Consider the following 16136-nt stretch of genomic DNA (forward strand, 5'->3'; position numbering starts at 1 on the left):
ATTATAAACACTTCTGTTGCAGCTTCACTGCTTAGACCCCCAAATATGCTTAATGGAGCATACTGCATCATTTCTAAATTATTTCTAACATACAAAGCAAGCTAGCACAGGACAATAAACAGGTCTTTTTGTTGTAATGGAATTTTGGCTTATTATCATACCTGTTAGTGTTTATGGGTTGTTTTGTTGTGTTAGTAATGAGTTACTGTCAAAGTGTTACTTTTGACACAGTGCTGTGAGCGCACTGGTGATGGTACATCACTGATCCTGTGATGTGTGTTTTTTTGGTTGCATCGGTGCTCAAGGGGTGGGAGATTAAGGGCTTTGCTGGCTTGCTTGTTAGCAGAACTGTCTGCAAAGCTTTGGAAAAGTGAACTCTTTTTTTTTTTTCTTTTAAAGCAACAACAATAAACAATCTTTCTACCACCTAGCTCATGTAATAGCCACAGGGTATTTTAACCAGCCTCTTTATTGAAGTGTGTGTGTGTGTGTGTGTGTGTGTGTGTGTGTGTGTGTGTGTGTGTGTGTGTGTGTGTGTGTGTGTGTGTGTGTGTGTGTGTGTGTGTGTGATGTTTCTATGTTAAACAGAAACACATCTGTGCCTCTGCTTAAACATTAACACCTCCATAAGCATTGCTCAAAGTTGCACACCATCTATTCATCTGTCTGCAGCCTATTACACTCATCTCTGATTATATTCTCTTGTCTAATGCTAAAATCCTTATTTTTGGTACTGCTTTTAGATTTGTGCTTTGTTTATCATATCTGTCTTGATTAAAATATTTTACAAAAAGAAAAAATTGGTCTAAAGTAAAGCTTTCAGCCATGTCCTCGGCTCTGAGCCCTGACTGGATGAGCCATGGGTTCACCTCTAATAGACACTAACTATGACTGGGGTATAATTACTTCAAAGCGTGCATCAATCCTCCAAATAAGTTTTTTTTTTTTTTTTTTTTTACTTTCATTTCAACATAGTGAAACAGTATAAACAACCTGCTTATTCATTTGTTTATTGTGTAGTCAACTTAGCTAGTGACCACAATGAGAAAAGTTTCAGAAGTTAAGATGAGAGCTGCTGACTTGAGTTGAATGAAATTCCTGCTTTACTACTACTGAACTCATCAGATTTGGAAATAAAATTTATCAGAGGAAGCCCACGAGGATGGACACTTGCTGTGTGTCTTTTAATTAATCTACGTCAGATGGCAAAAGGTACCAAAAACAACAGCGAAACCATAAATGCCTGTTTTCACTGCAGCCCTTATCCTCACAAACATCTGCGCAAGTCATCACAATAGTAAATCCTGTTGCACAAGATAAACTAAACATCAGACTCCTTTAGAGAGAATTAATGTTACATGAAAAGCAAAAATTTAATCCTGTTTTTTTTTTTCCCCCACATTACTTATTTCAGTTAATTCAATTACAACCGACATGATTAAAAAAAAACAGGACAAACTAAGTTATCTCACATTTTAATGCAGCTGGGCCACTTATTTTGATATGCTGAAATACTATTTCAATAGCCCACATTTTTTTCTCTCTGTTTTGATAAATAGTGATGATTAGTTTTTGTTTGGATTCATCCCTTTTGATTCAAGAGACAGATAATGAAAAAGAAAACTGTTTGGTAAATAGTGTCAGTTAGACTGTAATTGCGTATCGTCTGCCTCTAAAATGATTCATGTTGTGGGATAACAAGGATAAACGTTTTTGCCGAAGGGGTCAAAACATTTGTTGCTGGATACCCGAAGTAGTTCATCAGTGCGCAAGATACGCATGCAAATGGGTCATGGAAAATGAGCCAAAATCCACCAAGTGTTCTCACTGCTGCATTCAGAGCAACAGATGACCTCTCATCACTCTGCTCCTGGCCAGTTTATCCCTATATTATACGTTCGCATTTGGCGTCTCCGTGGCTTAAGCGTAAATCATGGCTTTGCGCACGAAAACGCACGCATAAATGGGCTCCATGTGATTGATATTCAGCAGTGGACTATGCCTAAATTAACATCGCCCTTATGTATTGTCAAAGTGAAAATGAGCCATGGACAAAATGACATGAATAAATCTATTTTCGCCCCCCCCCCCCCCCCCCCCCCCCCCCCGTCCTCCCTATATGACCGAGGAGAAAATTGCATATCAATCTTAGGAGGACATGAAACAAGCGCTTATTTTTACTTTGTGCCGTGGCCTCTGCCTGACACTGAAGGACATAGCAAACGTCATTTCATACGAATAATAATGGACCAGCGGGGTATTTTGCGCGTAACATTGATTTGTGTCTTTGAGTCGTAGTCGTGACGTAGGGGGTTATAATGCAGAGCGTAATTAATGCCATTTATCACTTGTTTGATTTTGTCACTGCCTCCACCGACAGAGATCACATTCGCGAGCCATTAACCAATGGGAGAGCCGGAGCCCTTTGTCACCGAGTACAGGCACGTGGCTTACACCTGCAGGCTCTATTGTGTGTGTGTGTGTGTGTGTGTGTGTGTGTGTGTGTGTGTGTGTGTGTGTGTGTGTGTGTGTGTGTGTGTGCGTGTGTGTGTGTGTGTGTGTGTGTGTGTGTGAGTGAGAGAGAGAGAGAGAGAGAGAGAGAGCGAAAGAGAGAGAGAGAGAGAGAACGCGACATCTCACTCATCTTTGAGTTTGTTACTTTTTAAAGTTTTTTTTTCAGATATAAAAGTTGTTTTGAGCTACAGCTATCTTGTTCACGTTTCTTTCTTTTTTTCAGTAATATGTGGAGTGATAAAAAGTGATGTAAAGTCTTCTCATTTTTGAATTTACTGTAAAGGTAAATTCAAAAGACTATACAAGAGCAGCTTCTCCTATTCCCATTTTCCACACTTTGAAAGAGCGCCAGGTGAGAATAAACTCGTTATATATCGTTCTGCTTCGTTGAATTTGGCAGCAGTGTTTATTTACAATAGAAGATCTTCAATAATTCGCATAATGAGGCGCAAAGGCGCGCACAATAGTGCTCACAATGGGGCGTTGTGCGCCCCATTTTGCAGGAGATGGGCTTTTTGATTGGCCTGTGTGCGCCTTGAAAAACACAGTTGGGGATACAACTAGTCTACAACCCCAGGTTTCATTTAGATTGATCTCAATCGGGCAATAAGAATTTTGACCCCGTCTCATTGTCTTGCTGACTTTCCCCAGGCTGTATTTCAAAGTGTCTATACCCTTTGAGTGAATTGCCACCCCCGCCCCCTCCTTTCCCTTCGCTCCAGGCACTCTGAGCCACTGGGTAAAGGCAGAGTACGCAAAAGAAACAATGCAATGCATGAAACGTAATATTAATCTCCCTGCCCTGAATGCAGACAAAGCGCAGTGGAAAGTGCGCGTTTATAATGGTTAGTGAGTGTTCACCCAGCTGCGCAATTTTCTCCCGTGTGCCCAACCAAGTCGAGAAAAGGTCACGCAGGGGCTTTGAATAAAAGAGAAGCTCCCTCGTTTGCTCAATTAATGCCGCTGCTCACACACACACAGACACACACACACACACACACACACACACACACACACACACACACACACACACACACACACACACAGACACACACACAGACACACACACAGACACACATACACACGCACACACACACACGTGCAATATTAGCTAAAGAACCAAACCACTGCAAAAGCATATAATATAAATAGATTAATCTTTATTTATAAAACTTGTTTTACACAAAATATATCTGTTAAAATCAAATATTTACATTTTAGGCTACGGGAAACTGAGAAGAAGTGCATACATTAATAAATGTCTCCTTGACAACTATTTAAAAAAAACCCAAAAAACTACAGTCTGTCACAGGCAGTAGCCTTGATATTGCTGCCCAGTCACACAACTCATACATGCCAGCTCACCGCCTCGCTGACAGCTGGCTGTCAAAACACTGTCAGAAAAGTGGCAGTGAACGTTCATCTACAACACTGTTTGATTCTATGTACAAAAATATGTCTTCGTGTTAAAACAGTTTGTTGTATGATACAGCTTTGTTATGAAAGGAGAGGACATGTACATCTCGAAAAAAGTCTGTTGACGCATCTTTTAAGTTATACATCTTCAACAGACGTGGCAGCAGAGGAAGGCAGCCCGGGTCTGATGAACTGCTAATCAACAGATCCTATGGACAGCACCGTCCCCGCAGAGCCTGCTGTGTCACATATTAATTGCACTTATTCAAACAGTTTTTTGTTTTCTTTTGTTTTTTGTTTGTTTGTTTGTATTTTACTTCCACGCGTCAACGTGTCAATGAGTCCAATTCCCTCCTTCCTGTGAGGACTACGCTCTATGCAACAAGATGCTCCCTCTCTCACACATACACATTCTCCCTGTTTGTCACTATTGCTTTGCTCCTGCAGAAGCAGCCCGGGTGAGGGAGGCAACAGATCACTTGGAAGCACAAAGGGCAAGACAGATCTGATGCCTTTATCGAGTCTTTGTCGGCATTTCTGGAAGAAGCCAGACACTTTGATGCGCACAAGTGCGATTTATTTACTGGCAGCCTCAGTACCTGTCAAACCAAGTTGTGAAGTCCAATAACTCCTGTTCCTCGGAGCTCAAAGGCTCATAGCCGCCTTCATCTGATGAGTAGGTGGAGTGAGGTGACTCCGGGTCAGCAGAGTAGCTGTTGGAGAGTGTCGGTGATGGCAGTCCACACTGGAAAGCAGCCGACACTGCGTCATGTTCGTCGAGAAGTTGCTGTAAAGCCCTGATGTACTCCACCGCAGACCTCAGTGTCTCCACTTTGCTCATCTTCTTGTTGGCGGCGCCGTTTGGCACATGCTGACGCAGCGTCTGGAAGCCCATGTTGACCTGTTTGACCCGGTTCCTCTCTCTTTCGTTCCGCCTGGCCACGGCCACGGGCTGCTGCTGAGGGATGGAATAGCCGAGGCCATTGAAGCTCAGACGACGCTTGCAGCGCAGGAGCTCCGGCGAGCTGGAGCGCTGTCTCTTCAGCACCTTGGTTTTGCTTTGGTACCCGGCAGCGTTGGTGTTTGGGTGCACAGCGGACACTGAGCAGTCCTGAGCCGGGGCATGCAGACTGATGCTGGCGCGTCTTTCACTAAGTCCAAAGGTGAATGCAGTCTGCGTGGTAGTGATGGTTGCAGTTTCCATCTCGCTGACAGTACTTCTGCCGTGATGGATGCAAAGGACAGCCTCAAACTGTGGCACAGGAAGAAGAGGAAGGGTTGGCAGTGTACAGCTCTCGTGTCCTTCGCGTGGGGACCGTGTGGCTAACTCTAGTCCAAGTCTCTCTTGACTGCTTACTCCACGAGCCGATCTGACCCAAACTTTGGCAGCACTCCTCTTTTTCAACACGCGCCTCCAACACACACCCCACCCACCCCTTTTTTGAGACGCACGCTTCGTCGCGAGGCCCCGCCCCCGCTGTGTGATTCTTCTGCACACCGACTCCCCCGGGCCAGGCGCGTGGCTCCGGGAGCTCAATAAACAATCCCGAGCTTTCACTGCGCCGGGAGCACGCGCTGGGCTCATTTACATTCCAATGTCTCTAACTTGAAGGCCCATTGGTCGATTCAAACGGTCTGCAACCGTGCGAAAAGAAAGAAAGGGAGAAAAAAAGACAGAGAAAGAAGAGAGAATGAAAAAGTGAATGGTTTGGTTCTTTGAAATGCCTTTTGAATTTGACAATGTACCTCTGGCAAGTCTTCAAATTATCAGTCTTCCCCCTCGACCATCTTTCTCCCCAGCTCTTTACAATCACAAATACCAAGGACGATCTCTGCTGTATCCAGGTTACAGCTTTACAGGGCAAAATAAACTGCAAGCGTGTCTCTGAACACAGTTATAAAACTCGCAGGGACGCGATTCATGAAATGCTCTGGGGAAAGAGAATATTACTGTAACCGCGCTGCAGGTGCACTTTGCACTATATCGAGAGGTTATCTCAGAAGAATCTCTCTTCAAATCCAACGCATCTCTTAATTGCCTGTCTGCGTGTGAAAGTAGATTATCGCGTGTTATAAAATAAGCTCCTTTACGGTCTTGAGGCTTGCACAGGCTGGTCAAACCCAAACGTGCTGGTGTACGGACCCAGCAGTTCAGCACCACAGCTTGACTGGGCAGTTTAATGCAACACTATCCATTCTTCATCTAAGTTGAACCTTTTTATTTATTTTTGTTTCATTGGAATTTATCAGCAATGGCACATATATTAGAAATACATTCTGTGCGTGCAAAACTTTCCTTACCAGCAATGTAACACTAATAATTCAGCATGGAAACAGACTGTTGTTGTTTTTACAGTACATTTGCAGCCTCTGGCGGTGAAAGTTAGCAATTACACTATCCAGCTCCAATTTACACTTTAAACGGAGATTCCCTGACAGGTTTTTCCTGTGGACTGAGATTGCGCCTAACTCTTTCATATATAGTTGCATTTACAGTAAGTCATGTGGGGTTTACGAGCTCCTCCTTCAAAGGTTGGCGCAACTCCGAGGCATGGAAAGGTGAAAGTTTGTTTCAATTAGAAAAACACCTTTATCAGCAGTGGGTGTGTTAGCATCGTGGCAAAGTGGATTATTGTTCGAGATTACTGGGAGAGAATCTGAAAGTGTACACAGGTCCTGTTATTACTGCATCACTCCGTCATTTGCATTACATCGTCATAAATGTTTACTCAAAGAGTTTTTTCCCCTCACAAAAACTTAGAGTCAAACCCGATTAGCCGGAGCCTGTTTATTGCCTCACACTTAGCTGGAACGCATCGGTATCAAGATGAATTCACATTTATTTTATTGTAGTTTTTTAAATGAAATTTTATTTAACATGTTCTCATTAATGGCCTATATAAAACGATTAAATGAGTTCCGTCTGAGATCTTTCAAAACAAAAGACCTTGTTTTTGTTTTTTTCCTGAGTGATCCCGAACCTTAAGTTTTGCGCTGTTTATCCCGAAATCCTAAATTGTTTTATGTATTCATACGCATTCCCCAATTCATTAGAACGGGTGGGTATGTATGAATAATAAGTCATATAGTATTGCGTTAGTTATATTTTGGTACAGCCTGCTGCAACAGTGAGCTAATTTTATATGCCTGTTTTCCATGTAATATAATTTAATCGCGTGGTAATAAAGCTAATGACCTGTTTTTTTCCGGCTGAGGGAGTTCTTTGCGTGGCAAACTCGAACTGCTTAGGTTTCACTTGTCCTTATAAACAGCAGGGGGCGCCGAGTGAACACGTTGTGCAGACGCACGGTCATTGCCACAATTGAGCTACAGCATGCAACATGATAACCTCAGCTTAGGGGAAGTCCATGCTGTGTGCTGCATTCTAGTGTCTCTGTATTGTATTGTAAAATAAATGAATAAAAGACTGGCATGTTGCATCACGGCCGTCTAGGATTTTAGTTTCTGTATCAAGTAAACTGCTTTCATATTGTGTCGTGTTTTTTTGTTTGTTTGTTTGTTTGTTGGGGGGTGGGGTGGAACCTACATTGCATGTCGTTATTGCTCAGCAAAAGCCAAAAGACAGGCATTAGGAAAATCTATTTGAAATCACCTTGGAGCAAAACACCAGAATATTAAATATGTTTCAAAAGTCATCATTAAAAGGTCATTCAGTTGGGCAACAAACCAAAAGACACACCGGACCACTGAATATTATTAGAGTATTATCAATTAACCAGCAATGACACATAGGCAGACTTTAAAGCAGATCTGGAAAAAGGTATACAATAAATTAACTACATTAAAAAAAAAGTCATGTAGAAAGAATGGATTGCACTTGCCAGAACTGTGTATATATAATGTAATGCAGCTTAATGAATTGAAAACAATGTTATCAACCCAACTTCAATCAACAAATGTTATCATATCTCAGTCTCAGAATATAAACCCACATTTTTTCAGTTTCAGATGTAACCTGCTGAAACATGAGGACTTCTGATTCACCGGTAAGGGTGTGTCTGTTAATGGGAAAAGCAGCAGGTTTTAAAAAAAATAAAACTGTGACACTACACCCCTATGATTCTGTTTATTATTCTTATTTATAATGGGTTAAGACAGCAGTGCTCCATGATAAAGTTTGTGTGGGTGCGTGAGATGGCATGTGAGATACAGAGAGAGAAAGAATGCAAGATAGAAAGATGAATGAGGAAGAAGAATGTAGACTCTATATTTAGAATTCCCAATAAAAAACCCCCTTTAAAAACATAAGTTTGACTTAAAGTGCACCTGCTCAAGACAAGTTTGCCTTTCAAGGAGAAGCTGAGTGCTTGTTATCTCACTTGTGTGCTGTTTGTCACACGTGGGAATGATCTGCTGTTGTGCTGGGTCTCAAAGTAACCAACAAGTTGAAACTACTAACACTGTCCTTGAATCACAGATAAAACAGGACAATAGGATGTAAACCTCTGTGTGGTGCGTCAATCAAAATGCAAGGTCCTTCCTGAAGAACTGCAGAGAGCCTTGTTTTTGTTCTAAGATTTACAAGGACTGCACACTGAGCAAGTGAGCAAGAAAAGGGAAGTGCTCCATTTAGAGGACAAATCGCTTCCTTATTCTTCACACATATGTTCGGCTGTGTGAGCTATATTCCTTAAAAAATGAAAAACACAATAACGCAGTCTGTGGTTGGAACAAGGTCAGGTGGTCTGATGATATGAAGTATGTAAAGAACACTAATTTAGCACAGAGCACTTGACATTTTGTACTGGGATTTTGTAACTGGAAAGTTACAAAGGGTCCCCAGGAAGACGAGGGGAAGAAAATACCTTTCAGTCATTTTTCCCTGCGCAGTGAAATTCTAAAAACCTAACGGCAGAAAGAGGAATGATGCCTTGGTTGGATCAAGTAGCTCAACGAAGGTCTAGTTTTCAGTAAGGCAGATTAAAATGCATCCAGCTGAGACATCCCCACTGCAGTCTCACTTAATGTCAGGTTATTAATATTCTGTCTGGTGGTTCAACACCTGCAGAGGTTTCACTCAGAAAGTATCAAAAACACAAACGCATCGCTTTTAACACAAACCACGGGGCATTTACTAGAGGATTTATTTTTCTGAACTCACTGGAACTGGGTGGTTTCAAGGGGCACTAATTTAGCAAGCAACAATTTTAAAAAGCAGTGAAACCATTTATTACTCAGAAAAATGTCAGGTGTCATCTGAGTAGAAACTGTTCACAAGATGTTTAGCAATGCCTGCATATTATCATTGATACATGTGGGTTATTAAACCAAAGACAACTCAAATATTCACTCACACAATGTATTAAAACTTCCTTACTGTAATATAATATCAGCTGTGCAATTTGGGTAAGTGTATTTGTTTGGTCATTTACATTACAACACTATGGCTCCTACACTGTGTGAATTATTAAAACCCACATATTGCACTGGATGTACAATAACAGTTGTTGCATTCATTCAGCATCACATGTGTGTACAAATCATTGGATTCTTAATATACCAGATTTTTCATACTGACTGAATTGGCATTTTTATAACCCTGAAATACATGGCTCATAAATCCAAGGGCATAATATATAGAGCATAATATATAGAGTCTGTAATGGATCAGTATACAATTGCTGATCCAATGTATGCAACCAGCCACTTTGTTAGGTGCAACTATTCACTTGCTTGTTAATGTAAATATCTAATTACCCAATTGCATGGCAGTTACTCATTTACAGTAGGCATGTAGACACAGTAAAGACAACCTGCTCAAGTTCAAACTGAATATACGAATGTTGAAGAAAGGTGATTTAAGTGACTTTTAACGTGGTATGGTTGTTGGTGCCAGACGGGCTGGTCTGAGTATTCAGGAAATGCTGATCTTCTGGGATTTTCCACACAATCACCTCTCTGGCTTAGAGAATGGCCCAGAAAAGGAGAAAATATCCAGTGAACAGCGGTTTTCTTGGTGAAAGATAAGCAAAAGAGAATCTCTGAAAACACAGTGCATCAAAACCTTGAAGCAAATGGACAACAGCAGCTGTGTGCATCTGAAACAGGAAACTGAGGCTACAATTTGCATGGGCTCACCAAAACTGGACAATCAAAGAATGGAAGAATGCTGTCTGGTCTGATGAGTCTTAATTTGTCAGAATGTGGCCTAAACAACATGAAAGCATAGATCCATCGTGCCTTGTATCGACAGTTCAGGCTGGTGGTGGCGGAGTAATGGTGTGGGTGATATGCCAACACTTTCTGTCTCTATAATTCATAATTTTTTTTTCATTAGGTGGAAGTAAAAATGCTAAGTTTCTGCTGTAGGTTTTTTTTTTTTTTTTTGCCACAGGGGATTTTATCGGCAGTGGAGGGGGCCAGGAAATGGGGGAAGATACAGGGGAAGACATGAGGGCAAATTGGCGACAGGCCGGGACTCGACCCGGGCCGCCCGCACCGCAGGAGGTTTGTAGTGATATGGAGCTGTTACTACTAAATAAATATGAGGATGTCTTTTTTTTTGTTTGTTTGTTTGTTATTTATGGAATTTTAAAAATAAGGGGGCTACCAGTGCAAAATAAGGGCATGCTTAGAAGTATCCACTACTGAACCAATTTGAACCTCTGACATAGGCCAGCAATGATAACACTTTGAATAAAATGTCATTTTAATGAGATACTTGTGATTTCTCATGAAATCACAAGTATCTCATTATCTAATTATCTAATGAGATATCATTGATAATTATCTAATTATCAATGATATTTTGTGTCTCATTATCTAATTATCTAATTAGTCAATGGGCAAAAGCTTTGCGAGTAAGCATTTAACTCAGATGATGTAATCCCGATGACGAAGTGATGCAATAATAACGCTAAACAAGACCCGGAAAACGACTTTCAGATTCTCTGCCAGTATGAAATTCCACTATGCCAACCCGTTAACACGCCCACGACATCCGGTCGTCGAAGCAAACCCCTCACCCTTCCGCGCCGTGGAATTGCCGCACTGGGTTGCGTCCTCCCTCTGAAGGAGGGACTTGAAGTATAAATGTTCGAAGACATCCTCAGAAACACCAGAGCGTCAACTTCAGAGAGAAAAGCCACGCACGGTGAAATGCAAAGGTAGGAAGAAACACGTCTGGTTTTTCTTCCTTGCACAGTTTAATAGTTCATAATATTGTAGTTTATTGCGATCTAGTTCCTTGCAAAAAAATATATACGTAGAATAAATCTGCTACATCTGTGTAGTGGACTGAAAATGTCTAAGTTTTGCGTGTATGTGTGTGTGTGTGTGGTCGGAATTGTTTGTCCGGAGCTTGCTGAGGATTACAGGCTCCTGCACGGATGTTTGTTCACTTGGGCCGAGTTATACAGGCTGTACGAGTATGCGCTTAAGCCGCTCCTCATTTATCTTCTTGCCTCTCACGAGTGCTGTCGATATAGACCAGCACTGACCTATCCTGTTTCCCGTCAGCCTTCCCAAACCCCAGTTCTCCAGCTGGCTCATAGAGCAGGTGGAAACGGGCCAGTACGCTGGGCTGCGGTATGTGAGTTCAAACAAGTTCAGAGTCCCCTGGAAGCACAACTCCAGAAAAGACTGCAACGACGAGGACAGTAAAATATTCCGGGTAAGTTTATTGGCAGATTAACCCGTGTTATTATAACACAGATGTTATCTGTCACAGCGTGATTACACAAAAGGCTTTGTTGAATAAGTTATTTATAAACTTACATGTCATTAAGTCTGTGCTGCTCACAGTTTTATTTTTGTTTTGGCTTTTTTTTAACTGTCAGACTGGTGTTTGGCTTGTTGCCAACTTATCAGAGGCAATTATGGCACCGCAGCTCCAGTAGTGACGTTTCCACTTATCATGAGTCAAACACTTATGGGCAAAGTGCAAAAAAAAAAAAAAAAACACACACAGCTAAAATGGTTAAAGGTGGTAAAATAGAAATAAATCACTAAAATATACAAATCCTGTACTAAAGTTTTTGATACATTTACTCTGCGAGTTCACTTGTTTTTGTACTCACAGCACAACTATAAGCCAGAACCAGTGTTATACAGATTTCAATTAAGTGTCTTATTTTGATGGACAGCCCCTTTTGTTTAAAGCAGCGCAGGAAAATACAATTTAAAGAGTACAATATATCCACATGAGGTGCAGAAAATATATATGCCTCACAAAATGTAAAGTAAGTCGGTATTTTCTACCCAACTGTTAATATGTTTACACCACTCTGTATTGTATTTGCTTCACAGGCTTGGGCAGTAGCAAGTGGGAAAATTAATGAGTTCCCCAATGACAAAGCCAGGTGGAAAACCAACTTCCGCTGTGCTCTGAACAACCTCTCTGTGCGCTTCAAGATGATAAAAGATAACTCAAAGAATTCTGATGACCCTCATAAAATCTATGAGATTATCAACACTGCACGTGAGCTAATTGTCACTTAAAGCACAATTCAGTCATTTTGAGTTTGAACACAACATAATGTTGATCTTTCTTCTTTCCCTGCAGAAAACCAAGACGGACTCGCAGCACAGGACTCCCTGGAGGACTCTGACATGATTACAGATATCTACAGCTCTTCCACAGAGTACCTCCCCTCAGGACATGAGGTTCGGTATCACACAGCGCACTTTCACTTCTGTTAGTTGTCTTTGTGCTTCTCTCAAAATATTAACTCCTTCACTACCTCCCCCCCCCCCCCCCCCCCCCCCCCCCCCCCCCCCCCCCCCCCCCCCCCCCCCCCCCCCCCCCCCCACAAGCAGCCTGATCTGGTTTCTGATTTAATGGCCTTGGGTCTTGACAGCCAACCAATAGGTAAAGTTTTTGGGTGTCATTTGGTTTTATGTGGTTTATGATGAAGGTGAATTGTAGTTAAATATGATTTTTACTGTCAAAACAGAGGAGCAACAGTGGACAGAGAACTATGCTCAGCAAAATCCAAATGTCCTAGGAAGCTATACTGTTCCAGTTGAAAACAACCCGCAGCTTTTACCAGATCAGCCAGCCTACTATGAGGGTATGATTCAACAGGTTCCTGTACTAAGATCAAAGTTTTACTAGAAATGTTTACATATAGTTACCTGAGAATTACTTCGTAAAATAATTTGAATTTTTTGTTTTACAGTAAATCCTGCACCAGTCCTCGCTTCACCTCAGCCAGGGTTAAATGACCTGGAGGTCTCCATCCACTACAGGAAAAGAGAAATGCTAAAGATGACTTTGACCGCTGCCCATCTCCAGCTCCACTACCACTTTGAGGCCCCCGACTACGATGGCTACAAACTCTGCTTCCCCTCTACAAAGGATCTGCTGGACCACAAACAGGTATATAATTACATTAGCTGGTGGCGGGTTTTACACAGTTGTATCATCCAAGCTGGAAATTAAGTGTATGTGATGTTTACTCAGACAGGAAAGAAAGCATGACTCGAATTGGTTTATATTATACTTCCATTAAATATTAAAAGGTTTGCCTTGCTTTTCTTGCAACCATCTCTGTGTTTGAGATTTATAGGTAAGCAGACAAAAATCATAGCATAAAGCAATGTGTATTAATATATCTAAGTAGGTGTTGACCATCAAAATAGGATGAATGGATTCCCCCCCTAATTTTAGAATTCAGAATCAGAATCAGAATCTTTATTGTCATTGTACACAGAAGTTGCACAACGAAATTTAAAATGCATTCCTTTCTAGGTGCCTCAGACAATAAATAATAAAATAATAAAAATATGAGTGATAAAAATGATTACTAACAGTATATTTAATGTTATTTTTTCTAAACACAACCTTCTTATTACCAGATTGAATACACCAACCGCATACTTAACAGCATCCAGAGAGGTCTGTTCCTGGAGGTGCAAGAAACTGGTATTTATGCCTGGAGGCAGGACAGATGTCATGTGTTTGCCAGCACCAGTGACCCTAGTGTGGCTCATCCAGCCCCGGCAAAGCTTCCTCCGAACACCATGGTGGAGCTCCTAAGTTTTGACAAGTATGTGAATGGTAGGTGTAGATCTCTTGCTCATTTATGCATACACAGCTACAACTTACTGCTGCTCTTATTACTGTTACCTTTTTTTAGCCTTAAATAAATTGCTCCACCTGAATCTGTTTCAGAGTTGAAACAGTTTAAGGAGAACAATGGTAGATCTCCTGAATACACGATCACCATGTGCTTTGGAGAGAAGTTTCCGGATGGAAAACCTCTGGAGAAGAAGCTTATTGTAGTGAAGGTAACACTACTTCCTTTTCTCCCACCTCAAAGACACATTTGGTTTTTCAGTCAGCTATTCAATTTAATTTAGTTATATTTGAATTTTCTAACACATATTCACGAAAAAACCCCACACACGTTTGGGTACTTAAACTGATTATTAAGATTATTATTATTTTTGTTAGGTAAAGACCTAACAAAAATAACCCAAAGATTCTCTTTAATGAAGCACCTGAGAGCACTGTGAGGGCAGCCACCTTTGTCAACAAGTTAGAGAGAAGAGGTTTTAAAATAGAAACTACAAGCAATAAAATAATAAAACACAGCTGGCACGTTGGCAGTAAATGCAGATCAGACCACGAAAAAATGTACCAGAGTGCGCGGTGAGTAAGAACAAGACAAAGTACAGGAGACGCAAGGTGCAAAAAAAAAAAAAAAAAAAAAAAAAAAAATTAATAGTAGAGCAAAGGTGCTCTGTGCATAATGGAATATCAGCAGTTAGGGGGTTTTGTAGTTTACTTGTTTATAGCAATTACCCATAAGTGCTTACAACTGGATAACTAAGACAAAAGTTATCCTGGTCATCCAGACCTTAGTGTCTTGATGACATGCTTGTAGTTTAACTACCCAAATTCTTTCACCGGGTTCATAGATAAATAACTGGGTGTCATCTACATAGAAAAAAGTATATGCAGTGCTTTTTAATAACAAATGAAACAAACGCAATATTAATGTGAAAATATTTTTTGAACTATCTGTAACGAGAGTAGGGAGCTGGTGGAAGAGATGGACAAAGCTCCTTCAGGTGGAGGTATGCTCTGGAGATAAGAGGAATGAAAGTCAGTAAAAGCAAGACAGAATACATGTGTGAACAAGAGGGAGGCAGGTGTAACAGTGAAGATGCAGGAAGTAGAGGCAGCGAAGATAAACAAGTTTAAATACCTGGGGTTGACCATTCAAAGCAACGAACGATGCAGGAGAGGGGTGAAGAAGAGAGTGCAGGTAGGGTAGATTGGGTGGAGGACTGCTCAGGTTTTGGAGACAAAGTTAGAGAGGCAAGGCTGAGATGGTTTGGACATGTACAGAGGAGGGATAGTGGATAAACTGGGCAAAGAATGTTGAATACAGAGCTGCCAGGCAGGAGGAAATGTTTATAGTTATTATTGTTTATCATTAGCCATCAGTTTCAATGTTTACTTTGTCATAAGCAGTTATGCAGCTCTTTAATGTTGTAAATCTCTCTCTATGCCTTCAGGTGGTACCTCTAATCTGTCGACATTTCCATGAGATGGCCCAGATGGAGGGAGCTTCATCTCTTTACAGCTCCAACGTCAGCCTACAGATCTCACACAACAGCCTCTATGATCTCATCAGCTCCATCTTTCCCCCGCCAACAGCTGAAGACCCAATGCGGGAAGCTGCACTTTACCATAACTAGATTTGAAATTTGCCGTTTCACTAGCTTTTATTTGAAAACTCATTTACCATTACCCAATGAATGTGTTATAGCTGCCAATACTGCCATTTGCCTGCTCTTATTTTATGTTCATATTGATGTTAAATATTTTCAATCACTACATGAGCAGAAATGACTCATCCACTGCTGTACTGTTATGTTACTAACCTCAGAGTCCGAAGATTGCTTTAGAACTGTCAAATTGTCATTCAATATAATGTACTTTTAATTGATATTAGTATATATTAACTGAAATTAATGCTCATGATAATGTTCAATCCATTCTGACATGCTGTATATCTTATATTTATAAACTGTTGTACATCTGTGTATATGTATATAATACTGTATGGTAATATTTTTGTGTCATACAGCCACTGGCTATATATGAGAAACTGACCAATTACTCTCCTGTTTGTCTTGCACTTTTCATACTGAATAAACTGCCATTTCCACAACTTTGATGTGTAACTAATACATACAAGGAAGTTATATATAAACTCTAATAGATCAATTTA

At 41.0% G+C, this 16136-nt stretch overlaps 2 protein-coding genes across 3 annotated transcripts; one reads left to right on the forward strand and one right to left on the reverse strand.

Moving 5' to 3' along the window:
• Window positions 1–3728: 3728 nt before the first annotated feature.
• ascl1b (achaete-scute family bHLH transcription factor 1b) lies at window positions 3729–5308 on the reverse strand. Its single transcript, XM_030732184.1, has one exon. The coding sequence runs from the start codon at window positions 5132–5134 to the stop codon at window positions 4523–4525; it is 612 nt and encodes a 203-aa protein (XP_030588044.1). The 5' UTR covers window positions 5135–5308; the 3' UTR covers window positions 3729–4522.
• A 5607-nt stretch (window positions 5309–10915) lies between these two features.
• On the forward strand, window positions 10916–16069 carry irf7 (interferon regulatory factor 7). Of its 2 annotated transcripts, none has more exons than XM_030731310.1 (10): window positions 10916–11057; window positions 11410–11563; window positions 12199–12370; window positions 12455–12555; window positions 12706–12760; window positions 12846–12962; window positions 13071–13270; window positions 13750–13951; window positions 14066–14181; window positions 15418–16069. In XM_030731310.1, exons 1-10 carry the CDS (start codon window positions 10984–10986, stop codon window positions 15598–15600), a joined length of 1374 nt encoding a protein of 457 aa, XP_030587170.1. In that variant the 5' UTR covers window positions 10916–10983; the 3' UTR covers window positions 15601–16069. The 2 variants fall into 2 exon arrangements, with proteins under 2 accessions (XP_030587170.1, XP_030587171.1); XM_030731311.1 differs by having other exon boundaries at window positions 12709–12760; window positions 15418–15600.
• The last annotated feature ends 67 nt before the right edge of the window (window positions 16070–16136 follow it).

This window comes from Archocentrus centrarchus, chromosome 6 (genome assembly GCF_007364275.1).
Source record: "Archocentrus centrarchus isolate MPI-CPG fArcCen1 chromosome 6, fArcCen1, whole genome shotgun sequence".
Classification (NCBI taxonomy): domain Eukaryota; kingdom Metazoa; phylum Chordata; class Actinopteri; order Cichliformes; family Cichlidae; genus Archocentrus; species Archocentrus centrarchus.